The following is a 26,857-nucleotide window of genomic DNA, read 5'->3' as shown; positions in this document are numbered from 1 at the left end:
TCCTTTACGGGTCTACCAAATATAGCAGAAAGAAATTCAGCAGCTATGTTGCTACATTACCGCGTTCAACAGAAGTGAATGCAACTCCCCGGTACCATACGAGACAGCCATGTAATCTGCTGTTCATGGTTAATTTTCAATACATCACATCTAGAATCGTCGTGGAATAGTGAAAATGTAACAGGAAAAGTCTCAGAGCTAGTACAGCTGTCTAACGATGTGTGCATCTGTAGTTATTTAACACCGACATTCAACCCAAATTACCATAATTATATTGAAAATGTTGTGAAATTGGGAGAACACAGACAAGCGAATCACACTCACCTTGCACTACACGTCCACCAGCCTGACAGGAGAGAAAGACGGGAGGAGGACGTCCGGAGATGCGCAGGCGGGACTAGGCAGTAAATCAGAGCGCGAGTGGAAGGGGGAGGAGGAACACACAGGCGAAAGCGATACAGGCCACAACAACGAGCGCGCGGCCGCGGGCGCTGTCGATAATCGCGTCGCCGCGAGTAATCCACGCGCGCGCCGCGCCGCCACGGGCTTACAAGGCCAATAACTCAGCCGGTGGCCGGCGCCGGGCGCCGCCAGATAACGCTCAACAGCGGCGGCGCGCGTCACCGCTGCCCGCGCGCTCCCTACTTGTCACCTGCCGACCCGCCCCTGCAGCAACCGCTGCCCGCGACACACAGGCGGTATTCCGCCGTTCTGCTACTGCGAGTTCGTGCCGCTTTGCTAGGACCATATACCGGTGAGCCAAAACATTATGACCACCGTTTTAATACCATGTTGGTCCGCTTTTCAAACATAGTACTAGAGCAATTCTGCTTGGCATAGATTCTACCAGGTACCTACTGACAGGTCGCTAATTTCCCCCAAATTACGGGACGGTGTTTGTGGGGACGCAGCTGGCGCCCGATATGTGTTCCAATGTGTGCGGAGCAGGAGTACTTACTGGATAGGATATCAATATGAAATCACTATCAGACTCCTCGAAACACTACAACACGAATCTGTCCTTGTAACGCGGAGAGTTATCCAGCTGGAAAATGTCATCGCCGTCAGAGAAGGGATGCAGGCGATCCGCAGCAATGTTCACGTAGTTCAATGCTGTTATGGTGTCTTCGAGTGCTACCGTAAGTTCCATAAAAGGCCATCCCAGCTCAGTGTGACCCATAGCATAATTCTGCCCTCACCAGCGTCTGTTGCGCGGTGGACGTTTCAAGGAACCATTTTCCTGGATGAAGGCGTGTAAAGCCCCGAACACTGACCTGGTGTAACGAGAAATGCCATTCGTTCAACAGGAGACACGTTTCTATTAATCCAATGTGAAAACTCGGTGGTGATTTGCTCACCGCAATCGTTACTGACGATGTCGTTAGGTCAACAGAGGAACCTGTAGGGGTTGTGTGATGTGGAGATATATATTTAATAATGGTCTGTGAACAGTGTGCTCTGGAACACCTGTGCCTGTACCAGCGTTGTACTCCGTCTTCATATCTGTCACAGACTGCTGCCTATCCTGGATTACACAATGGGGGATGCTCCGACCTCTAAGTTTTGTGAAGAGAGGTGGAAATCCAGTACCATACGGCCTACCCGTTATTCCACCATCCTTCAACCACTTTCCGTAGCGGCTCACATCCGTAGTATTCCAATATTCCAAACGTTTCGCCGTTTCAGAGATTCTCGTTTCCAGCCGCAGTACCACAACAATGTGTCCTTTGTCATAACCGCTTACATCAGAGGATTTCCGCATTTGTTGCCCGTAGCTTCTCTATAATGACTGCCCTGTCGTCCTTCTTCCACTTACATTCTTTCTTTACTGCATTACGTGCCCACAATACCACCATGATGCATTCAAGCTAGCGATGCGAAGCACTCATAATATTTTGGCCCATCAGTCTAGTATGATTTAAATCAGCTGGCTTCCGACGCTTCAGGTCCAAAGTTGAGACGCTACCCCGACAACTATCTGCATGCAGCAGCCGCAATCCGCTCTCCACGGCGATAGAAAGTCACTTCAGAACGTCTGTCTCCTGTAAAAAGGTCACGAAAAAGGTATTGAAAGTCCAATGCGTTCTTGACTTCAGTATTGTCTCTAAGAATGCCAAAAATTGGTTCTTAATTATAATTATATATTTTTTGAAACGGGATAAATCAGACTATAGTTTTCCTGAAAGTTCGAAAGCGACCTGACATGTCTGCGTGGCGAGAGCGTACCACTTTCGTTTGCGGTCGTTCTACACCCTTTTCAGTTACTAGGTGGTTAGTGGAGCTCAAGGTATGACAGTGCAACAAGTCTTTTAAAATCTTTGTAGCACCTATTGCCAATTTTATATCACTGTCCGTCTACTACCTTCATTATTCTTGTTTTCATGATTTTACTCTCATGCTGGTAACGTTCCTGCACAAGCAAAAATTATTTAATAGAAGATAATGACCGGAGGCAAAGCTGAATTTGTATTGAAGGTTACATACTACGTGTTAAAATTAATAAAAATGTTAAGCTTTGGAACAGCTGATATGGTAAACTAATTCCATTTGTTTTATATTTTCCGTAATATTTGATCCGAAGAAACACTTAATTTACTCAGTACCTAAACTGCTTAAGAAGATGATAATCACTCCTGCGCTTCTAGAAGGGGTATTTTATACAACCGAAATTTTCGCGCAGTATAAAATTAAATTAATTTTAAGTACCATATTTGGTACGAAATGTTGGACGTAAGTCTAATATGGTATGACAGATGCATTCATGGGATGTTTACATGAGCATCTAGTTAATATCCAGTTTTGAAGTGTCTTCATTTGCAGAAATTGTCAGTAGCAGGCCATAGCTGCTCAATAAGCGAATTTTCAATAGCTACTGGGCCAACGATACCCACAATTGAAATACGATCGTGCCATCACCTTCGTTACAGCAGTCCTCAGTGGCTTTTTACATTACTACAGCAGCCCTAACTAGCTAATTGGCACATGAATACGTGTTTGATATTTACCGGAGCAAGGGCTATTGTACAAAAAACACCACATAAATTAGTGATATCTTTCATTGGAGACAACCATATGGATTTACCGAAAAATATTTCGAAATTAACTAATTTCCTCAGTTTCCAGCCATGTCGGTCGTCAGTCATAGGACATGCTGAAGACTGTTTCCAGCACACCACTGTGAATCATGCATAGCGTCGTTGAAATCTATTCATTGAATTCGCAGGACTATGTGTTTTACATGACAAGAGAGAAGATTTGGGTAAATTTTAACTTATGTTCAAAAGAAACATCCGGGTTTAGAAAGCTACATCTATTACACACGTACGTGTACAATCTTAAAGTAGGTTTTACAATTACATTCAGGATCAACATTGTCGTTTAACTTTCCAAATGTTCAATATGCTTTCCACTGGACGTGCGACAACCGTCCACACAATAGTCAAACTCATCCCACATTTTTGTGATCATTTCTGCGTAGAAATACTGCATTCACTAATGTTGCTACACATTGAAGCAATTCACCCAAACTTATCGGAAGGGGAGACACATAGATGGGGTCTTTCACAAACCTCTACAAAAAAGTAGATACCGTGAGATAAGACGTTCTTGGACTCAAATGATGTATTGTGGACTCCCTTAGGTGTGGATCTCACTGAGTTGATAAGATATGATACGCGATGCGACACGTGATGCAACTCATGATACGTTGTAGAACCGACCCGCACTGGTGTACCCCGCAGAACCATGGTTGAAGTGACTTAACTGGTTCGCAGTGGGACGACAGCGATACAAACACCAACACGCTGCTCTGTCGTATTGGTTGGCGCAACATGGAGTGCTGGTTACTCCATGCAAATGTGTCGTACAGTACATGGGGAGGGAAATTTTGATCATCCAATGAGCCTAAAAAAATTGTTACGTGTATGCGAAGCAATAAGTCATCCACCTCTGTAGTTATTTTCTCAATAAAACTTTTACTTTTTACATAAAACATTAAAAACCGCTGTTTTGGAAATTGCAGAAGTTCTGTGACGTGCAATTTTTCCCATTCATCTTACAGTCTTATTAAGCAGCTTGTTAATGAAGTGATTTTCTGTTTCCATCGCCCATAGTTATTCTTACACTTCTAAATTAAATAAAATGTAGGCAGTGATAAATGTAGTCGCTGACCAGTTTACATTTGTTGCATTTTAGGTCACATAGTACAGTGTAAGAAATACAGCTAATATGACGAAACTATTTTTAAAGCTGGAAGGAAAGCCATACGACTGCCAGCAGCATACCACAGACGAGGCCATTGCCACCTACTGTAACTTGTTGCTTGTCACATTACACCTGTAGGAACATGAGATTCGCACGAGTAACTGTAGCACTGCACAAGCTTTACTACAGAGTGTCGTATCACATATTGTATCGCCTCAATAAGAGCCTCACCTTACAATGTAGGAGGTGCACTGCCGTGCTCTCGAGCAAAATCTGGTCCCACAGCTAGTATTCGTGTTGAAATTAAGCATACAGAACAGCTTTTCTTGCTGTGTTATTGCCATCTTCACTCGATGCAGATTGGGTAATGAAAGAGCGAGAGTGCAAGCTGATTACAATATGGTTACCCCTGCTCACGTCCACACGAATTGACAGCTTAGAACTGGCGCCAAGGTAAACTTATATTTTCAATGGGTAATTTAATATTCACCCCAAGATTCTGTCTTCATTTACGTATAAGACATAGTCTTTCGAAATAGGATGACTCGTTGTTTGTTATTGAATTCCATGTCTCCTGTTAACACGAAAGGTGTATGGCTTTCGTATGCCTTTGTCAAAGACAGTTAGATCAAATCAGGATACAGAAAATTCAGCGACTTACAGTAGGTGTATAACATTTGCTATAAAATCTCGTATTGTGTATTCGGAAATGTTGAACATCGCTGCTAAGGATTAATGAGGAATATTAAATTTCGTACTCCGCTTTTTGATCGTCGCCAGACGTAGCTAGCCTAGAGAGAGTGATAGGACCGTAGCTGGGCATGAGACGCTTGCTCTGCCTGACCACGCCCACTGCACGCACTTGGAGCTCCACCCCCACCTCGGGCCCACCGGCCGCCCACGGAAACCAGCACGCCTGACTGCCCTCGCCTTGTGTTGCACCTGCACTGAGTAGCGCCTCTCACCCACGACCCGCGAAGCGCTGGAGGAGCTGTCGACCGCGACTGGACTCTGCTCAGACCAGAGAGACGTGTTGCAAAGTGACTGTGGTTTGCTTGTAGCGAGATTATGTCATTACAAACAGTTCTCATTTGTATCACGCAGAAGACCCGACTACTGCCACAGAACCTTTTGAGACCTGGTTCCCACAAACAGCGAGGATCCTTAACGTTCGTATTTACTGCATATCATGTTCAATTTAAAGCGTGGCGAAAGAAAAAGTCTGATGACATTTATGTCAGATTTTCTATTGACACATGAAATTTTCGGCGCAGTTAGGAATAACAACGTATCAGTTTTCAACTGGAGAACATATTTTTAACTTGTAAAGGCCATTGTCGCAGTACTGGTATTTTACTGTTTTTACTAAACTATTCCTTAGGTGTCACAAGACCTACCTTGCTTCAATAAGCTTCGATGATGGGATCGTTTTCTTGCTACAAGATCACGAAAAATTTTCAGCAAGAAGATCTAGATCCAGTAGGCTTTAAATCAGTACTAATTTCTACATTTCCTTCCTTCAAAATAGACGTCATAACGTAGCAGAAAATACGGCAAAGATGAGATGAGAAAAATCAAATTTCATACCCAACAGCTGCTGATGAAATAAATTTTTATGTATTACTTGCTTAGATCAGATGATCATCTACAGGTGTCATTAAATTATGTACCGCAGACCCAATGGAATGTTCTTTCTGTGGTGTCCTTCATACAGAATGTGATTATGAGAGTGTCGAATGATAAATGAATTGCAACAGTGCATTTTACTATTGACTGTATATTGTTGGATTTTGGTTCAAGTAATGAAACACGGCACCAGCTACGCTTTTTCATGCATAGCGTGAAACGTTTCAGGAATTCATTCCCATTTCCTGAAATGCGTTCTGCCATGCGTTCTGGTTCTGAACTGTGTTATTGAAAATATTAACGACGTGGTTGCAGGCTTTCGAAAGACATTGATTATGATGACTGAAATTAAAACATTGCATTTTACTACCGGCGATAATGATGCAGAATGGTTTATATTTTATTTGATCCCTCTGGAAGAACAATGCCAGCTGTAAATAATTTTGTAAGTCAATGGTCAAGCATTTGGAACAGTTATCTTTCTTTTCAATATTTTTCTTCATTTATCTACATAGCAAATTTATACAGTGATATCACCAGTTTCGATTGTGTTAGTAAACATTTACAAATATAAAACAGAAGGAAAAATCTTGTTCATATACAATTATATTTACAGTAATTGCAATATAAAATGGAAACAAAGTGACACTGAAGATACTATTAAACTATCGATACCGTATGTAGCTCGGCATATATTATACAGTCAATTACTGAGTCATTAAAAGTACTTTGTCTTCTATGGTGGTACTGCTTAAGATAGAGAGAAACGTTCTTCTGCTAGAGGACACCACTGTATGCACAATTATGTAACGAAAATTACGTATAAAAATAAAATACTAGAAATACTAGAAAAAGAATACTAGAAAAAGAATCTGGTAATTTGATTTAGGGTAGTTAAAGAGGTCCATAAATAATAAGAGTAAAATATTGCGACATTATGTGAGTCGATAAATCAACTATTCGAATGAACGGGCTACTAACTGGTAATGGGGATGTCACTAAATTACAAGCAAATTTAACAACCAGAATACTAGGTGCAACAGATGCTGTGTCGTCGATGACTTCACTGTACGTCAATAAATCATGAAAAAATGTAACAGATGAAATGCAAAGTACGGAAGGACGGAAAGACACTGTTAGCACAATCGAAACCGGTCATAGCATTGTACGAATCTGCGATCTAGCAAATAGATTATATTGTAAACAATTTTGACACCCAAAAATGACCAAATGAACTCGAACTATAGTTAATAAAGACTTTTTTCATTAGCAGCTCTTGGTGGCTCGGAAATTTTTGTTTTAAAATACTTATAAGCCATTTGCCACCACCTGCAAATGACATAAGATCAGGATTTAACGGATTACATAAGACTATGGAGTATGTGGAACTACGAGAAATTTCTGAAAGTAGTTTATATCCTGGATTCATTTCCATTATTTCGCACTGCTGTACTGTGCTTATTGAACAAAGTAGGACGGCCAACTAGTAATCATTTTTCGTACGAGGAAGTAATGGCCCGTGGACGTATGAGAATAAATAATTCTCTATCGCTACCTACGTGTCACAAAGTTGCTTAACGCAGTACTGATGCAGAGGGCGATCCAGGACAGTCCAATGGATTAATTCCCGACGTACTCAACGAACCAGCGTTTTAACGAACTGGCGGATCAGGTTAGCGCTCTGCACCTGCTGCACTAACTGGTCAGCAAACATCCCTGTACGATTTTTGGCCAATTTGTAGTGTAGGTAGAGCAATCACTAACGAAGCTTGATTGCAGCTTCAGTCTCTGGTTCTTACGTATTTCGGGCATGAAATGTTAATAGGAGAGAAAATTATAAAAGATGTGAGGTGGATACCTAGCTGTGGGGTCTTGGTCGGGTCTTCTGCTCGATGTTAGCAAGGCAGCGCTTATACCGACGTGGACGGTACGACTGTGTTCGCAGATGACGGGCTGGACCCATCCGGCAATGACGTGAACAACTCAGTGTACAGCTCCCTCAGCGGGCATTACTCGGACAAAGGTAAACCGACCGCTTGCATGGGCACCCGCGGACGTCCCCTCGGTACCACGTCATAGCAGCTCCGCAACTATCAGTTTCACCAGCCAGTCTCTGGCGTTCTGTGTGGGCTGGTCTCGACCGAGTGTACTGAATACAAACCACTAAAATCGTGATGTGAGTAATACCACAGCAGATAAAGAACTGCTCTTGACTGTTTCTTAATCTCGACTGCACAAGTGATTGTGTTACACTTTCTAGTTTACAGTGTCTTTGTATTTGGTTGAGCAGATCAGACTGGGTACCGAGGGGAAGTTCCATTAACAGAACAACATCTACAGAAACAAACAAAACGAGACATTACAGAAACAACATTAGAGCTAGCTAGACAAAGAGCTTCGCTTTCAAACAAACAATGCCTCCCCACCAACCTGTCTTCTGTTCTGTCGCTGTTGTTCTTTTCATACTGTACAGTTAGCATTTAACATGACTATTATGTTAACGTTAGGTTATGTACATTTTATAGCCGTGATGAATGACTTGTAAAATGTATGTGATAATCCTAGATAGAACATCTCTGGTATTTCGATTTGTGCATTGTTATACACATATTCATTGTGGTGTAGAAGATCCAGCAGCTAAACAGGTGTCTCAGCGCTCACTGGTAAGTACATTTCATGTTGCTATGTAAAATGTAGTTCAGAAGAAAGTGTATTTTTAAATGTTCGACGAGAAACTTTTTAGCAGTCACTTCCACAGCTCCACATGTAACAGCTTTGGTAAAAATAAAAAAACCGAAACACCGGCATCGCTTCCACTGTTTTCTTATGTTGTTATGTTGTAATGGCCACTAAGTATCTTCCACATTTATGGTGCTCTCTTTATCTCCAGTCCTTGCTAACTGTGACATTTTTGTGCATTATTAGGTAACTGTTTATTTCTGAGTGGCTGTGTGGACCATTATGAGAACTGTAATAATATTCCTTGTAGCGTTATAACAGTTTACGTTCCCTAACCCCATGAGAAATTAGCGTACAAAAACTTTCAACATTGGATTCGTAGCTAGAGCGGCACGACTTTAATGTTTACTCCCACAATCTGACCAGTTTAGATTTCATAAGCCAGTCGGTGGTGGTGGAAGTTGTTGTGATAATACCTGAAACAAATTAAAAGAAGTCGCTCGTAAATAATGATGATTCATTAAAGTGTACGTACACCGTAATACGCTGATATTTGCAATACACTTTCGACTGCTAATTTATTTTCAACAAATTATGCTATGCAGGCAATTAACGGGGGCTTTTTTATTTGTGTTATCATTACTCGTCGTATCAAATGAAAAAAAAAATTAATTCCACATATTATTAGTGCTAAGCGTCATACTGACAGAAAGTTGTGATACAGAGTTTGTCTGGCCCGCTAATAGCCTCAAGAGACCTTCCATAACCTGTCGTAACAATCATTGTTCTGTAGCATACTCCCACACACCTCCTGTCTGGGTCACAGGAAACTGTGTTCTTCAACAGCACATACGCTTTTTGTCACTTGACACGGGGTCAGGAGATCTACTAAATCCTGACTCTACTAATGATTAATAAATTACACTCCACTACATACTCAAAATAGGTCATAAAAAATCCAAAAAACATTTAACTATCGTATCTTGTTCAGAGCGAAAGAACGTAAACTATACTTGACAAATTAATTTGTATATCAGTCACTATCTTCGCTCCTGTATAAAAATGTTTTAATTTTCACAACCGGTTATGTTAATCGGACATAATCGCCGAACACGTGCCTGGGACTTTGTGGGGCATTTTGGTACATGTCAATGTTACAGTTAACATTGTAAGCCAAGTAGGTAATTTAGACTTGAAAGAGGAGTTAGGTAAGTAGATTGCAAATGATTAAAACTTTACTGGCAACCCTACAGAAAGTTTTCACATCCGTAAACGAGAAGGAAGAATGTGTTAGTGTATTTATCTGATGTATTTTTTGTATGCTGTTTTTGGGGTATTCTTGGTCTGCAGCAAAAATGAATTTCGAAAGATACTCGAAATTCTTTGTAAGGAATGTTTGAAAGTGAGCTAAAATGAAGTTTAGGAAACCAAAAGGCAATGAAAGTAAGTAAAAAGGACTTAGAGAACTTTCTCAAATTCAGTGCAATTTGAAGTACAAATTTTCCGGTGTGTCTAAAATCGGAAGTCTATTATCAGCATATATTACTGACTCCGACTTTTAGCAATGAGACATGGACCTGTAACGCAAACAAGGAAACTGAGAATTTTACAGATAGCAGAGGCGAAATTCATGTTATGCATCACTACAGGGTGCGGAATAACAAGGAAATTGGAGAACTCTGTTCAAAATGAAGTGGATGGAAAATGTAGCCAGGCAAATGACTCGTAGATGACCCAACCAAGATCTTCGCTGGATTGCAGGTACTAACGAAAGACCGTGACGATGGCCTAACTGAAGATGAGATACATAGAAATGTCGAGAGGAAATGATAACGGTGACGCCGGTGATGATGATGATGATGTTGATGATGGTAGTGGTGGTGGTGGTGATGGTAGTGGTGGTGATGAATGTGGTGACTCTTTCCTGGAATATAATTTTCCTCGTAGTTTCATGCATTTCATTTCAGGCATTTGGATTATCCATTATAAGGCAGAGGTGGCAGGGAGAGGAGCTGTGGGTAGCTCATTCGGGAAGAGAATTTCCCTGAGGAAACGGAGGTTCAGGATTGGTCTACCATGTACTACAGGAAATTTAAGAACACCACACACTTTACTGCGAAGCTAATGATTCGTTCCCAACAGTTAGAAGGTGTGATTCTATTAAGTGCAAACTATACCAAACTCTCTCTCTCTGACGTCCTCTGTCCTTGCCACACATCTCACTATGCGCCTTTCGCTATCAGGAGGTGTATTGTCTGAAATACATTTATCTTTAATTGCTTACCATAGAGATATTCAGCAATATTCTTGTGCATCACTGTTTAGATTATCAAATTCTCTTCCCCTCTCCATTTTAAGAGATAGTGGAACCTTTTCTCAGTAAATGTTATGTGATTTGTCTGGTATGACCTCATCAGTCAATAAGCACTGGGTTAGGATTATTGGGTACAAGGTCCTCCTGTTATGCAAAACGCTCCTTCTCCATGTGACCCAAACATGTTTCAGCATATCCGTAGCATCATAAGTGGGTTTTCTTTATTCAGATTTGTCAAATGTAAACGTATTGTAAGGGATAGCTAATGTACGCAAAATTACGCATACAAGCGGTTTTTCTTTTTTCTGACACTACGTTACCTTTACATTTTGCGGCTATGCAGCACCACTTCCACATTATCATGCACTGGTAGCTTCTCATAAGCAACAAAATGATGTTAATGCGAATTTGGTTGGCGAGTCGACAAGTCAACACATCACTCTATAATGAAATGTAATTTTGTTGTGTCAAAATATTCCGGACATTTATTTTCTGTTATTAATGTTTTACTACGGCTGGTCCTTTGTCTTCTGAGTTCTCATGAGTTATTGAAAACCACACACAAGTAACACCCATATTTTTGAGCATTTATTTGTAACAAACTCTTTTCACTTGACCAACACACAGTGTCACAGTGTTAATTTTTGTCCCATCCTAGTCGGTGTTCAATTGTTCTCAGATGTATTCTGTGTCGAATTTGAATTTTATTTATTCCCCCCACCAACACCACCTCTCTCTCTCTCTCTCTCTCTCTCTCTCTCTCTCTCTCTCTCTCTCTCTCTCTCTCTCTCTCTCTCTCCCTCCCTCCTTGTTAGTGTGTGTGTGTGTGTGTTAAATATTGTACGCTTGTATAGTGCTATGTATACATTTATATGGCAATGCAGGACCACTTGTACAGCATCACTCTCGTAGCTTGTCATGTGGAATCAACTGATGTTGCTTGCCGGAGTGGCCGAGCGGTTCTAGGCTCTACAGTCTGGAGCCGCGCGACCGCTACGGTAACAGGTTCGAATCCTGCCTCGGTCATGGATGTGTATGATGTCTTTAGGTTAGCTAGGTTTAAGTAGTTCTAATTTCTAGGGAACTGATGACCTCAGAAGTCAAGTCCCATAGCGCTCAGAGCCATTTGAACCATTTGAGCCAACTGATGTTAATATGAATTTGGTTGGCGAATTAACACATCACTCTGTATCTAAAAGCAGTTTTGTTCTGTCAGCAGGCATTCAACACATAGTGAGAATACATGGGACAAACATGCAGGGAATTGAAAATAAGATATGCAGCACAACTCAGAGCTCTTAAAAGTAACAGCCCCCATAGCTCATTTTCTGACCACCTAATAGCCCGTAACCACAAGCCAACCAAAACAGAAACAGATTTAAAAATACGGAAGTTGTACAGCTGAAAGGTAGAGATTCTCATTTTTTTTTTAGAAGGCCTGAGAAGGGTGGAGGGATGGAAGAGTAGCACTAGTTAAGTTTACTTCACGCCGTTATCTGAGTAGCACGGATCCCTCGATGGGAGACGAAATAATACGTGTACAATCTCGAACATAAGGAAGCTAGCTTTCCTCAGCCCTCGCTATTAATTCCGCAGTCTCCTGCTGCGAGTGCCCGCCCCCTGCCGGAAGGTAGGGAGAGATTACTTCCCCCCGGCGGAAGCGCAGTAATCTGGAAAGGCGACAATCCGGCGCCACGGAGGAACCTCTGCGGATCAACCGGCCGGGCATCCGTCTCCTCCTGCAGACGGGCGTGGAAGGGCGACCCATTACATTCTAATTTTATGCATGACTTATCGGCCGAACCGCTCCCGCTTCCCGACTTTTGTGCCGGCCGCCGCTCTCCGCGGCAGCGTCTGGTGCTACATTTGGCGGAGCCGGCAGCCTGCTGACACGAGAAGACCGCGCGCTCCCTCCTTGCACGCCGGAGGCTTTAATGAAAAGTTCCTCCAGCCGGCGGGCGACCCCGGCTGCGCGCCACTTAGCATTAATTGCGAATGTTCATTTGGAGTCCCCCCTCCCTGCGAGTCGCACTCGCTCTCTCTGCCTCTCCGCCTGTCCCGACTTCTCCGTCTCCTTCTTCCTCTCCCTCCCGCGTTCCACATTTTTTCCCCTGCCCTTGTGTCCCTCTTCCCTGGCAGCGCTCCCTCGGGGGCCGTGCCGCGCCAGCTTGCAGCGCGCAGAGTGGCGGCGAAGAAATCTCCGCGACCGACAACTGCCGTCGCTCGCCGCCCTCCCACTACCCCCCCCTCCCTCCCCCCCCCCCCCCCCCCACCGCCACCAACGCTTTGCTCCCAAGCCTCTACTACGGTCGACCCACTTCACGTGAGGCACGTTCTCCGGACACGCTGATAGTACGAGTAATTGAGTCACTGAGCAGAACAGCTCCTGTGACTTGTTTCCTATGACTTGTCTCCCGTAACTTGTCCCCTCTTCTACCGTGCCACACCTACCTACACATCCACAGGGCATGCTCGAACACACACTCCAACCATAATTTATTTCCCTAAATTTATAGAAGACGTCCCAAAAAGCACTGACAAACTTAAGAGACAGTTACGTACGCTAAAACAACAAAAACATGTCTACAAGAATTGCCCAGAAATTAAATGTAAATGTCGTGTGACTAGGGCCTCACGTCGGGTAGACCGTTCGCCGGGTGCGAGTCTTTCGATGTGAAACCACTTTGTTGACTTGCCCGTCAATGTGGATGAAATGATGATGATTAGGACAGCACGACACCCACTCACTGAGCGGAGAAAATCTACGAGCCAGTCGGGAATCGAACCCGGGCATGTAGGATTGACATTCTGTCACGATGACCACTCAGCTACTGGGGGCGGACGCCCAGAAAATGATGCACCGCATCTTTATTTTCTTCAGCAATTCCTTACGTACCTTAATGATACTTACACACACAAACGAATGGTGTTTTATCTACACAACCTATTTCTCCACATAATGTCCATCAAATTCTTTGGCCTTCCTCCAGCGTGAAACAACGTCGTGTATGTCCTATCCTTGTCGTGTTGGTGGAGCCAGTGTTTCACTGTGTGAATCATCTCCTCATCGTCCTCAAAATGGCATTCTTTAATGGCCCAAACAAGTGGCAGTCCACATAATGTCCATCAAATTCTTTGGATTTCCTCCAGCGTGAAACAATGGCGTATATGCCGAATCCTTGTCCTGGTGGCTGAACCAGTGCTTCAACTGTGTGAATCACCTCCTCATCGTCCTCAAAATCGTTTTCTTTAATGGCCCAAACAAGTGCGAGTCGAGAGGCTACGTTAGGACTTAAGGGTGGATGGGTTAACACTGTCCAGCACTATTTTGCGGCGTGTCCAGCAGTCCTCTGACTTATGTAGAGCCGAGCGTTACAGTGTTGCAACAAAACATCTCCTCGGTTGCTGTGGCGCTGAAGTCGCCGTAAGGGCGTCTTGAGTTTTGTTAATTGTTGACCTATGCTTCTGCATTAATGGAACCACCTCTTGACATCACATCAATGAGATTCACGCCTTCTCAGTCGCAGAACACGGTGGTCCTGACTTTACTGGCGGAAGACGTTGCTTTGAAATTTTTTTCTTCCTTGGGGAGTGGGAAAGGCGCCATTCCATCGACTGTCGTTTCGTTTCGGGATCAAAATGGTTGAACCAGGTTTCATCATCTGTCACATTCTGGGACAAAAAAGCCTCCTCCTCAGCTTCAAAACGTTGCAGCAAATCAGAACAAATGTTTTTTCTGTGCGATTTGTGATCCACCGTTAGACACCGCGGGACCATCTTGCACACTCACGGTTGAATATCCAAGAGTGCGGATAATTGCATCCACATTTCCTCTGCCGATTGATACACGCAGGGCCAACTGCCGAGTCGTAATGCGTCTGTCCTCGCGTATGACATCAGCCCGCTGCAATGTGTCAGGTGTGACAACCGTGGATGGTCTGCCCGACCACTGCAAATCGTGGATCTCTGCCGAACCGTCTTCAGGTGTCCTCACACTCTGTGCCCAGCGACTAACTGTACTTCTGTCGACGGCAAATGGTCCATAGACTTTGCACAAGCGTTTGTGAATATTCCCCACAGTTTCTCTGTCTGCAGTGAAAAATCAATGACGACACGTTGCTTGTAGCGTCCATCATCTACAGACGCCATTTTGAGACTTACGCTATCTATCGGAAGCGACCGAAACTTCGGGCGCTCACTCAGAGGACTTAAAATAGTACATACGTAACGTTTCGTATTCGCAGCGTTATTTTCGGCGGAGAAATAAAATGCGGTGCAGGTCAATCAATGGCTCTAAGCACTATGGTACTAAACATATGAGGTCATCAGTCGCCTAGAACTTAGAACCACTTAAACCTAACTAACCTAAGGACATCACACACATCCATGGCCGAGGCAGGATTCGAACCTGCGACCGTAGCAGCAAAGCGGTTCCGGACTGAAGCGCCTAGAACAGCTCGGCCCCAACGGCCGGCTTTCAGGGCAATCCTTGTAGTAAGGTAGACTCTAAACTGCATACCTTAAGGGCGATGAACACTTTTTCATCTTCGATTGAATGAAACGTTTCTCTTCTAAAGCAACGAGTTTGCTTTCCACATTTTGGGAAGAGGACCAAACCAAGAAAAAAAATGTCCAGGAAACATGTGCTCTAAAATGAATACGTAAGAGCTACGACCACCAGTTCACCTTCGCTACTGTGAACCACATTGAAACAACCCTTCGAAAAATTATACAAGGCTGTGCTTACACTGACACACAATATTTTTAGCGCAACGCAATCTGACTTTCAAAAATCTCTACAAAAAATGGCCCTAACTAACATTAACCTATGCCTTTCACAAATCACTTACCTTACCAAAAATCTTCGTTACTCGAACTACTGCAATACAGCGAGCGCCACTACTGCCAGCTAAATAAAAGATTCAATCTACGGGAGACACTAACTACTGATAGGCATAGTTAGCGAAAGAAAGATTTTAATAGAGAACAAACAATGTATCTACCTTAATAATCATAATATATATAGCAGTTCATGCCATCCAGTCTTACAAATTACAAAACTCCGCCATCTCTCTCCCCAAGTGCACCACTGCTGGCGGCTCACCTCCAACTGCGCAACGCTACGCGCTGTTAGCATCCAGCTGCCGCTGCCCAACACTACAATGGCAGACAACAATGCAAACCAGCCACAGACTGCACACAGCACAGCCAGCGATTTTCATACAGAGCGCTACGTGGTGGCGTTACCAATAAAAAAAACCTAAACAGCCTACTTACAACATGTCGTCTAAGGAGCAAGCGCAAGATATGCATTTTAGAGCCTTGAAGTACAAGAGATATATTTGATACCATCGAACATGAACAACGGCTAATAGCTCTTAAGGTATACATTTTAGAGCCCATGTTCGCGAAATTATTTTTGTTTCGGTGTAAGGAACCTGTTCCTAAGGCTTGTCTACGTTTTTTTTTAGAACACTCCGCATATGAGTGTGTGTATACATGCGACTGAACTTCTGAGGTCATCAGTCGCCTAGAACTTAGAACTAACTAACCTAAGGACATCACACACATTCATGCAGGATTCTAACCTGCGATTGGAGCGGTCGCGCGGTTCCAGACTGAAGCACCTGGAACCGCTCGGCCACACCGACCGGCTCTGACAGCTGTATTGAATGAGCACGTAAAACTCACTTTTAATAATCATTTCTTTTGTAACGCTAACAAAACCGAAGGTTTCCAACGAAATTGGACATGGTATCAAAGACGTGACGACTAACGTACTAGTGCTATTCGAAAACTACAGTGAAAATCCGATGAGGCGTTGCATAGATGTGTTGGGAAGTGTCTCTAGTACGCCCGTCGATAGCATCACGTCACTCTTTTCATTTCTGAGCGCACAGCGATCACATAAAGATGCCCAGCTTAACAGGGTCTCCCGCAACGTATGAGGACCAAGTGAGAAATTTCGCAGCGGCAATGAAGCCCGTAATTAGATGCTCCTGAGTTTCATCTCTGCTGACATGAACCGCTGGCTTTGAAGACAAAGTTTTGGCTCAGTCAACGAGCTGTAGACAAGCGAAGATAATTGGTGGAAAGCACAGGCGGCTGTCTTCTACTATGACGAGGGTACTGGAAAGGCGGGACAATGCTAGGACAAATGTCTCATTTGGAGTGGCGAGTATGTATAGAAGTAGCTGGTAGGCGTAAGGTGTAGCTAACTGTAGGAAATAAAACATTTTTGATTTTCAGTGGTCTCCATTTCGCCACCGATCTGACCTTACTTTGGGAATGGTCCTCATATACACTCCTGGAAATAGAAAAAAGAACACATTGACACCGGTGTGTCAGACCCACCATACTTGCTCCGGACACTGCGAGAGGGCTGTACAAGCAATGATCACACGCACGGCACAGCGGACACACCAGGAACCGCGGTGTTGGCCGTCGAATGGCGCTAGCTGCGTAGCATTTGTGCACCGCCGCCGTCAGTGTCAGCCAGTTTGCCGTGGCATACGGAGCTCCATCGTAGTCTTTAACACTGGTAGCATGCCGCGACAACGTGGACGTGAACCGTATGTGCAGTTGACGGACTTTGAGCGAGGGCGTATAGTGGGCATGCGGGAGGCCGGGTGGATGTACCGCCGAATTGCTCAACACGTGGGGCGTGAGGTCTCCACAGTACATCGATGTTGTCGCCAGTGGTCGGCGGAAGGTGCACGTGCCCGTCGACCTGGGACCGGACCACAGCGACGCACGGATGCACGCCAAGACCGTAGGATCCTACACAGTGCCGTAGGGGACCGCACCGCCACTTACCAGCAAATTAGGGACACTGTTGCTCCTGGGGTATCGGCGAGGACCATTCGCAACCGTCTCCATGAAGCTGGGCTACGGTGCCGCACACCGTTAGGCCGTCTTCCGCTCACGCCCCAACGTCGTGCAGCCCGCCTCCAGTGGTGTCGCGACAGGCGTGAATGGAGGGACGAATGGAGACGTGTCGTCTTCAGCGATGAGAGTCGCTTCTGCCTTGGTGCCAATGATGGTCGTATGCGTGTTTGGCGCCGTGCAGGTGAGCGCCACAATCAGGACTGCATACGACCGAGGCACACAGGGCCAACACCCGGCATCATGGTGTGGGGAGCGATCTCCTACACTGGCCGTACACCTCTGGTGATCGTCGAGGGGACACTGAATAGTGCACGGTACATCCAAACCGTCATCGAACCCATCATTCTACCATTTCTAGACCGGCAAGGGAACTTGCTGTTCCAACAGGACAATGCACGTCCGCATGTATCCCGTGCCACCCAACGTTCTCTAGAAGGTGTAAGTCAACTACCCTGGCCAGCAAGATCTCCGGATCTGTCCCCCATTGAGCATGTTTGGGACTGGATGAAGCGTCGTCTCACGCGGTCTGCACGTTCAGCACGAACGCTGGTCCAACTGAGGCGCCAGGTGGAAATGGCATGGCAAGCCGTTCCACAGGACTATATCCAGCATCTCTACAATCGTCTCCATGGGAGAATAGCAGCCTGCATTGCTGCGAAAGGTGGATATACACTGTACTAGTGCCGACATTGTGCATGCTCTGTTGCCTGTGTCTATGTGCCTGCGGTTCTGTCAATGTGATCATGTGATGTATCTGACCCCAGGAATGTGTCAATAAAGTTTCCCCTTCCTGGGACAATGAATTCACGGTGTTCTTATTTCAATTTCCAGGAATGTATATATAATTTCTTGCACACTAACAGTGCAAAAATTTCTGAAGGAAAACCTCGTCCAGCACATACTTTCTTTAGAAAATTGGGGTCTAAGAATGGCAATTTGGCAACACCATAATCGTGTGAATGACAAGCATAGTCATGCAATACCGTGTAGCTTTGGTGTTCAACTACAGTGGTGCGTAAAGTTTTGCGTTACAACACTCCAGTCTAAGAGTTCCATTCCAGGTTCGTATTTAGTTTTTTGTGTAAATTTGAATTACCATCTTTTTAGCGATACTGCAGAATTCACTGCTTGTTAGATGATAGATGCGGTGCTTGGACAAAAATATAGAAGCACCGCCATGAACGTGTGCTTCAACGTTAGTGTAGGTGCTAGCCAAGCCTGCCGGTTTCTCTGTTGTACGTCACCACGAACGGCACCTGTAAAATTTCGCCACGCGGGATTAGACGAGCGGTCAGGGGCGCTGCAGTCATGGACTGTGAGGCTGGTCCCGGTGGAGTTTCGAGTCATCCCTCCGGCATGAGTGTGTGTGTTTGTCCTTAGGATAATTTATGTTAAGTAGTGTGTAAGCTTAGGGACTGATGACCTTAGCAGTTAAGTCCCATAGGATTTCACACACATTTGAACATTTATCTATTTATTTATTTATTGTAAAATTTCCTCAATACATTGCAAGTGTCAATCCTGGTCCGAAGAGTGTTCTGTGTAGTTGGAGTGCATTATGTCGGAGATAAGTGAATTGGAACGTGAAATAATATTGTTGGTTCTTGTACAGTGGGTGCTTCCGTTACCGCCGGCCGAAGTGGCCGTGCGGTTCTAGGCGCTACAGTATGGAACCCAACAAGCGCTGCGGTCGCAGGTTCAAATCCTGCCTCGGGCATTAATGTGTGTGATGTCCTTAGGTTAGTTAGGTTTAATTAGTTCTATGTTCTAGACGACTGATGACCTCAGAAGTTAAGTCCCATAGTGCTCAGAGCCACTTGAACCATCTTCCGTAACTAATATGACGTAAGTATTCGATGTTTGAAGAGGCTCTGTATCAAAGGTTTGTACCGCATATACAGGGTGAAAAGTATTTATACCGACAAACTCTGGGAGGTTGTAGAGGACATCAAAACAAATATTTTTCCCTAAAGTCATTTTTTTCGAATGAGGAGTATTTAAACCCGTAGAGGAAGATTTATCTGGCGGCAAATTAATTAAACCAACAAACACTTTTCCATTCGTTTATGATCAAGAGACAACACATTAACACAACGCAATTTCAACTGTAGTAGATTTCCCAAAATGCTCCACTGACACGTAAACAAAGGTTAAACCGACGGATCATGTTCTGTCTGACACGGCCAAAAGCCCCAGGAGTATCATGAATTGTTCGGGCTGCTGCTTCTATCCGGGCAACCAGATCCTGTTCTGATGCAGCAGTTGCCTAAACAAGGTTGAGCATCTTTCCCCCCACAAAAGTCCAGAGGGGACATTTCTGGTGATCGAGCAGTCCAGGATACAGGACCACCTCTGCCAATCCACGTTTCTGGGAACCGTCGGTCCAGGAATCGACGCACACGTCATGTTGGAACCACATGTGTTGTCATATAGCGAGCGGGTCGTCTTCCAGCAACTTCCTCAAATTGCAGCGTTCTTGCTGTGTGATGACGTCCCTATACAGGTAATCTGCTAAATGACCCGGTCTCACGCAGATATTCGTACACAGCAGGTCATATGATGCGGGATACAGCGATTAGGATATTGTTGTTGATAAACCTGCTGTACAGCTCGTCCGCTGTGGTGTGCTACGTAGTACTCACCAACCATATCAGTGTACTCACTCCAGGTGTATCGATCCATTAGTAAACAGAGACAATGCACTACTACACTGGTGGACAACAGTTGCCTACAACTGAAGAGCGTAATACGCCCTCTAACAAACGTAATACGGCGTCTAACAAATGAAGAGCGTAATATGACCTCCACTGGTTTAAATAATCCTCATAGGAAAAAATATTTGTTTTTATGTCCCCTAAAACCTCCCAGAGTTTGTCGGTTTAAATACTTTTCACCCTGTAGAGAAAACGGGGAAACATCAGCCGCTAAGCCACAAAGCGGACGAAAGTATGTGTTGCGTACTGCTGACGAACGGACATTGAAGAGAACTGTGACGAAATATAAGAGAACGACAGCTGCAAAAGTCACTGTAGAACTGGATCTCGCACTCAAGAAACCTGTCAGTGTCAAAACAACAGGAATGCAGCTCCATAAGCAGGGAATAGCAGGGACAGCTGGAATTCCAAAGCCACAAATCAGTGATGCAAATGCACGTAAAAGCAAAGCGTGGTGGCGCAGCCATAAACCCTGGACACTGCAGTAATGGAAGAAATTCGTTTGTTTGGGTGTCTTATTTCACACTGTTTACGTGTTCTCGCCGAGTTAACGGTCCACGAGTGAAGCATGCTAGGGGTTCGTTGATGATTTGGCCACCCATATGGGGCTATTTCGTGGACGTCTGTGGTTACTCTGCAAGTTCGCATTACTGCCAAAGGTTGTGTGACATTTTGGGTGATCAAGTACATCCCGTAGTACAGTGTTTGTTTCCCAGAGGTGATGCTATGTTCCAAGAGGACAAAGTGCCTGTTTACGCAGCACACAATTTCCCTAGCCACCATAATCACCAGATATGTGATACTTTTGAGGCCTGCTTTGGAGACAAGGGCGTGTGATGGCTACCTCCCTCCAACGCTGGTACCTGTTGATTTTCTGATATGACTCGAAGCTGTTTCCAATACCAACGGTTTTCCTAAATTGCAGTCTGTTTGCCTTCTTTCCATACTTCTGTCCACTCCCTGTGTTTGATAACTTCAGATGTATTAACGTTGTAAATGAATATTATTGGTCGTAAATGCCTGAAATATTCATGATTAGTGATCGATATCACTAGCCAGTTCACTCTCTTGGTGATGTGGCGTGCACCATAGGACCCGAGTAGATTTTCTTTCATTTCTGTCGATCTTGAGCTGTCCGTCGCCAACTGAATCCATCTGTCTTTCGAAGCCCCTTTCCTCCTGTCCACTGGTCTTCCCTCGTTTCGGTAAACTGGGCTCCTATCTATCTAATAATATTTTTCATCATCTGCCACCCTTCCTTCGCGTGAATTCAGCAACCCACCGCCAGTTCATAGTAGTTTTGTCACTGAACTTTCCTCATCGTGTAATATACTCTGCTCTCTTTGTTTCGATTACAGAAAAGTATTTACTTTTTTTTTGTAGCCCAACATTGATCTCTCCACTCCTGTTTCAGCTGCTATGAGCTTTCTGTCAGGAAACTCCATTAATTCTCATATCACATTCATAAGTTATTACGTGCACCACACATTCGTCAAAAACAATTCTCTTAGGCTCAGCTGATATCTTATACTTAAAAACTGAAGATTATCTCCCGTAAGCTTGCCACCACAGTTTAGTATGTCGAAATGTTTCTGATATCAAGTCTGTTTTCATATTTACAAATTGACTCAGATGTATTCCGTGATCATTTGCAGTTGTGTGCTTCTAACACATGCACTGACATCTGGTGCCCATTCATTCATCATGATTATTAGAGTAGATACACCAAACAGTAGCTTATAGTAAGTAATCTTTGTTTACGACAGACTGTTTCGGCTTAACTGCCATTTTCAAGTACGTGTAGATTGATGTGACATCCATGTTGCGTCGTTTGTGGACTATTTCGTAACTGTCACTGCTTTATTAAGATCGTAAATGATGTCAAGATGTTGAAATTAAATATTAATTACGACGTGACAGTAGTCTGACAGTTCCACTCACGTCGTTCCACTCATGTCGTTACAGACATATACGAGGTGCATTCAAGTTCTAAGGCCTCCGATTTTTTTCTCCGGACTGGAAAGAGATAGAAACATGCGCATCGTTTTAAAATTAGGCCGCGTTCATTGTCAATACGTCCCAGAGATGCCAGCACCGTACGGCAGATATAATTTTACCGCCAGCGGCGAGAATGAGAACTGTTTTAAATACTTCAAATGGCGACGTTTTCCTTACTTGAGCAGCGTGCAATCATTCGTTTTCTGAATTTGCGTGGTGTGAAACCAATTGAAATTCATCATCAGTTGAAGGAGACACTTGGTGATGGAGTTATGGATGTGTCGAAAGTGCGTTCGAGGGTGCGACAGTTTAATGAAGGCAGATCATCGTGTGACAACAAACCGAAACAACCTCGGGCTCGCACAAGCCGGTCTGACGACATGATCGAGAAAGTGTAGAGAATTGTTTTGCAGGATCGCCGAATGATTGTTGAACAGATCGCCTCCATGGTTGGCATTTCTGTGGGTTCTGTGCACACAGTCCTGCATGACGACCTGAAAATGCGAAACGTTTCATCCAGGTGGGTGCCACGAATGCTGACGGGCGACCACATGGCTGCCCGTGTGGCATGTTATCAAGCAATGTTGACGCGCAACGACACCATGAATGGGACTTTCTTTTCGTCGGTTGTGACAATGGATGAGACGTGGATGCCATTTTTCAATCCAGAAACAAAGCGCCAGTCAGTTCAATGAAAGCACACAGATTCACTGCCACCAAAAAAATTTCGGGTAACCGCCAGTGCTGAAAAAATGATGGTGTCCATGTTCTGGGACAGAGAGGGCGTAATACTTACCCATTGCGTTCCAAAGGGCACTACGGTAACAGGTGCATCCTACCAAAATGTTTTGAAGAACAAATTCCTTCCTGCACTGCAACAAAAACGTCTGGGAAGGGCTGCGCGTGTGCTGTTTCACCAAGACAACGCACCAGCACATCGAGCCAACGTTACGCACCAGTTTCTTCGTGATAACAACTTTGAAGTGATTCCTCATGCTCCCTACTCACCTGACCTGGCTCCTAGTTACTTTCGGCTTTTTCCAACAATGAAAGACACTCTCCGTGGCCGCACATTCACCAGCCGTGCTGCTATTGCCTAAGCGATTTTCCAGTGGTCAAAACAGACTCATAAAGAAGCCTTCGCCGCTGCCATGGAATCATGGCGTCAGCGTTGTGAAAAATGTGTACGTCTGCAGGGCGATTACGTCGAGAAGTAACGCCAGTTTCATCGATTTGGGGTGAGTAGTTAATCAGAAAAAAAATCGGAGGCCTTAGAACTTGAATGCACCTCGTATTACGCTGCTGGCTCTGAAGAAGACAAATTGTTGACATTCATAATGATATTGGTTTCACCACATTTCATTTTAAGACTGACTTCGGAGAAGTCCGCTAACTAGTATCTGAATGTCATCTGTACGACTGGTAGATAGTACAATATCATGAGCAAATATGAGGTTATTTGACATTTCTCCCAGATTGTGGACTCACTTTGTTTTCCTATTCAGTTCAGACGTAGCTTTTTCTAGGACTATAGACAATAGTTTTGGAGATATAGTCACCTTCATTTACATCCTTTCCAATCCGAAATTCGTTAATTTCTTCAAAAGTCACAAAGGATGTGGAGGTATTGTATATGTTATGTAAGATATGTACTCTACTAAAATTAATCACATGTCGAGAGAAATAACTACAAAATTTGTCAGTGTGGAGATATTAAACATGCATGCTATCTTCAGTGAGAGCAACCAATTGACCGAAAACTGAAAGGCATAATTGGTCGTCACCCAATGATAATAATTGTCAAAACAGTAACAGTTTAGGCTGCCGGAGTGGTCGAGCGGTTCTAGGCGCTACAGTCTGGAACCGCGCGACCGCTACGGTCGCAGGTTCGAATCCTGCCTCAGGCATGGATGTGTGTGATGTCCTTAGGTTAGCTAGGTTTAAGTAGTTCTAAGGTGTAGGGGACTGATGAGGACAGCAGTTAAGTCCCATAGTGCTCAGAGCCATTTGAACCAAGTAACAGTTTAAAAATTATCTGTGGAGCGGATTGATAGCCCTTCTGGTGACATACGTCCTAAGATTTGTAATGGACATCAAATGTTAAGGACAATAGTTGATACCAATTCCCTGAACTGGTAGCGGAAGGTGGAGCGCAAATTGGGTTCAGTGTAGTTGATAGAGTAGTGAGAAAGCATGTAGCGCAGTTCGACGACATGATTTGCGTGGTTGTTGGAGAATTATTTCGGACGAAAGAAGCAGGGAAGAACCAAGTAAAAGAGGGGTGAGGTCGGCATTCTCTTTACTGTGGAGGGAAGGGATGTAGCTAAAGAACAGGAAAAAGTGCGGACCGTTGACAGGAAACCATGGAGAAGAACAGAGCAAATATTTAAAGGCATAATACGTCATTAAAAGAGGAACAATATAAACAGTAATACTCTCATTTGTGTTTAAATTATTGAATAATTTGTTTTGATTTGCTGTAACTGATGTATGACGACTAAGAAGACAGATACCAAATCGTACATTGTAGAAAGTAAAACTAAAAAAAAAAAAATACACCCCGTGTCAAGCTCTAGAACTCAAGTATTTTAACAAAAAACGCTGTACTATTGGGCAGCAGACGTACGCAATATTGTGATTAGAGCTTTGCTAAATTGTCTTTCTTATACATACAGCTTCTACCAAAAATAAACATGAGATGAAATTTTGTTACATGTATTTTTGTAGGTGTACTGTTAGTATGCAAGGAACCACGCTGCGGTGTCTAAAGAGTACGAATTTTTGCTTCGCCCCGTACATATACTTGTCCCAAGTTATACACTGAAAGTGATTGAGCACATATTAATGTAACGCCTTTTACGTATAAGGTAAATATTAAGCAAGGGAACAAATTTCATGTTGTGGTTTGTGACAGAAAAAGGACCAAAAGTGTACAAATCGGCACATATGCGGAAATTAACCGCTAATTTTTCAATAAAGCAAGTATTACGGTCTCATTATACTGCACATAGAATTGTATTAATTTCAGTCATCTTACCAAGATGTTCAAATGTGCCCCCCATGGGATGAAATGCAAAATGTCGCAGCATGTATCGCCTCAATTTTTCCAATGTTACAGGCTGCAACTGAACCAAAGGAAATAGGGATAGTATCCGTTTTAATTCTGGATACAACACTGTACTTCACCTTTTTCCAAGCCGGTTGGTCACATGCCTGGAACTCGTACTGCAGTTGATGCCGGTATGTTGTAGAACCGATGGGAATGACTGCTGTGCTAAGATGCTGTGGCCTGTCAGGTTGTTCGTACCTCTGAAAAGATCAGTGCTCATACGAACGTCGGAAATGGGTGTAAAAGTTTTGTGATTTGGAGGGTGGTGTCTGTTAACGTAAATGGTCAGGTAAATCCGTGCGCCCTTTCTAGCTTCTCCATGTGCTTGACTATAGACTTCAAATTAACGGCTTATTCCTGGAATGAAAAACGGTTCATTCTGCTATGGCATACGTAAAAAAGACCCAATTAACAGCATATAGATTAATATTATTCATCAGTTTCATGTATGATGGCAAATATGCATTAATTAAATAACAAACTAATAACACATAACGTCCAACGTAATGTGTCAGTGGCAACTGATATACGGTAGACTCGCCGTGCAATTTCGGATATGCGTTGGTGTGAACTTCTTTGTACCTTTTCCACTCAGGAATCAAATCCTGCATATTACTAACTCAAATTTCCCACCTCGCTGAGGCAAGCTACCAGTCTCTGCCGCTAGAAGGCTCTGGATTTCAGCGTAAACATGGTGCCATGTAACGTAAGCCGGTGCGTGAGAAATGGAGTGACGTAAACAAGTTTCTAACGGCAGAAAACTTCGTTCACACTTGGGGCACCTTCTGTTTCAGCATGACAATGCCAGAACATACATGAGCGCCACGGCATTTACAACAATCCGACGCGTTGGGTTCAATGTGATTGATCACACTCCATACAGTCGCCACTTCGACCATCCGTTTCCAAAGTTTAAAGAACACCATCGAGGGCTTTACTTTGTTAGTGCCGAAGTGGTGCAAGCAGAGGCGAGGTTGTGGCTCTGTCAACTAAATCAAACTTCCTGCAGTGACGGTGTCAAAAAAAAAAGGGATGTGTTCTTCGCCAGAGTGACTACGTTGAAAAATAAATATGTAGACATGAAGAATAAAGATGTAGAAGGTTAATAAAGTTTGCACGTGTTATGGGGGCGATTTCTTTTCTTTTTTTTTTAGTTTACAATATCAGAAGCCAAGGTCACTTAAGGTGAATAATTTATTTCATCATCAGTTTCGACAGTAACTAGCTGTCATTTTCAGATCAGCCAGTCTGAGTATGTGGACGAGACTGATGCGTAATAGGGTTTCTGGGAGACCTGAGAATCTGACGATGGCAGCTACTTACTGT

The 26,857-nt window shown here is 43.9% G+C and overlaps 1 protein-coding gene across 4 annotated transcripts in view; it reads left to right on the top strand.

The window, feature by feature from the left end:
- Positions 1 to 26,857, top strand: part of LOC126272138 (lachesin-like) — a 1,905,511-nt gene that overhangs the window by 1,824,229 nt on the left and 54,425 nt on the right. For 2 of the 4 annotated variants that reach the window (XM_049974748.1, XM_049974747.1), the window contains one exon: positions 7,775 to 7,852. The exons of the other annotated variants lie outside the window; for them this stretch is intronic. In XM_049974748.1, coding sequence (XP_049830705.1) covers positions 7,775 to 7,852 — 78 coding nt within the window. The remainder of the gene's footprint in view (positions 1 to 7,774; positions 7,853 to 26,857) is intronic. 4 annotated transcript variants of the gene reach the window in all.

The sequence above is a fragment of the Schistocerca gregaria genome, chromosome 5 (assembly GCF_023897955.1).
Source record: "Schistocerca gregaria isolate iqSchGreg1 chromosome 5, iqSchGreg1.2, whole genome shotgun sequence".
NCBI lineage: Eukaryota > Metazoa > Arthropoda > Insecta > Orthoptera > Acrididae > Schistocerca > Schistocerca gregaria.
This window is presented reverse-complemented; position numbering and strand designations above follow the sequence as displayed.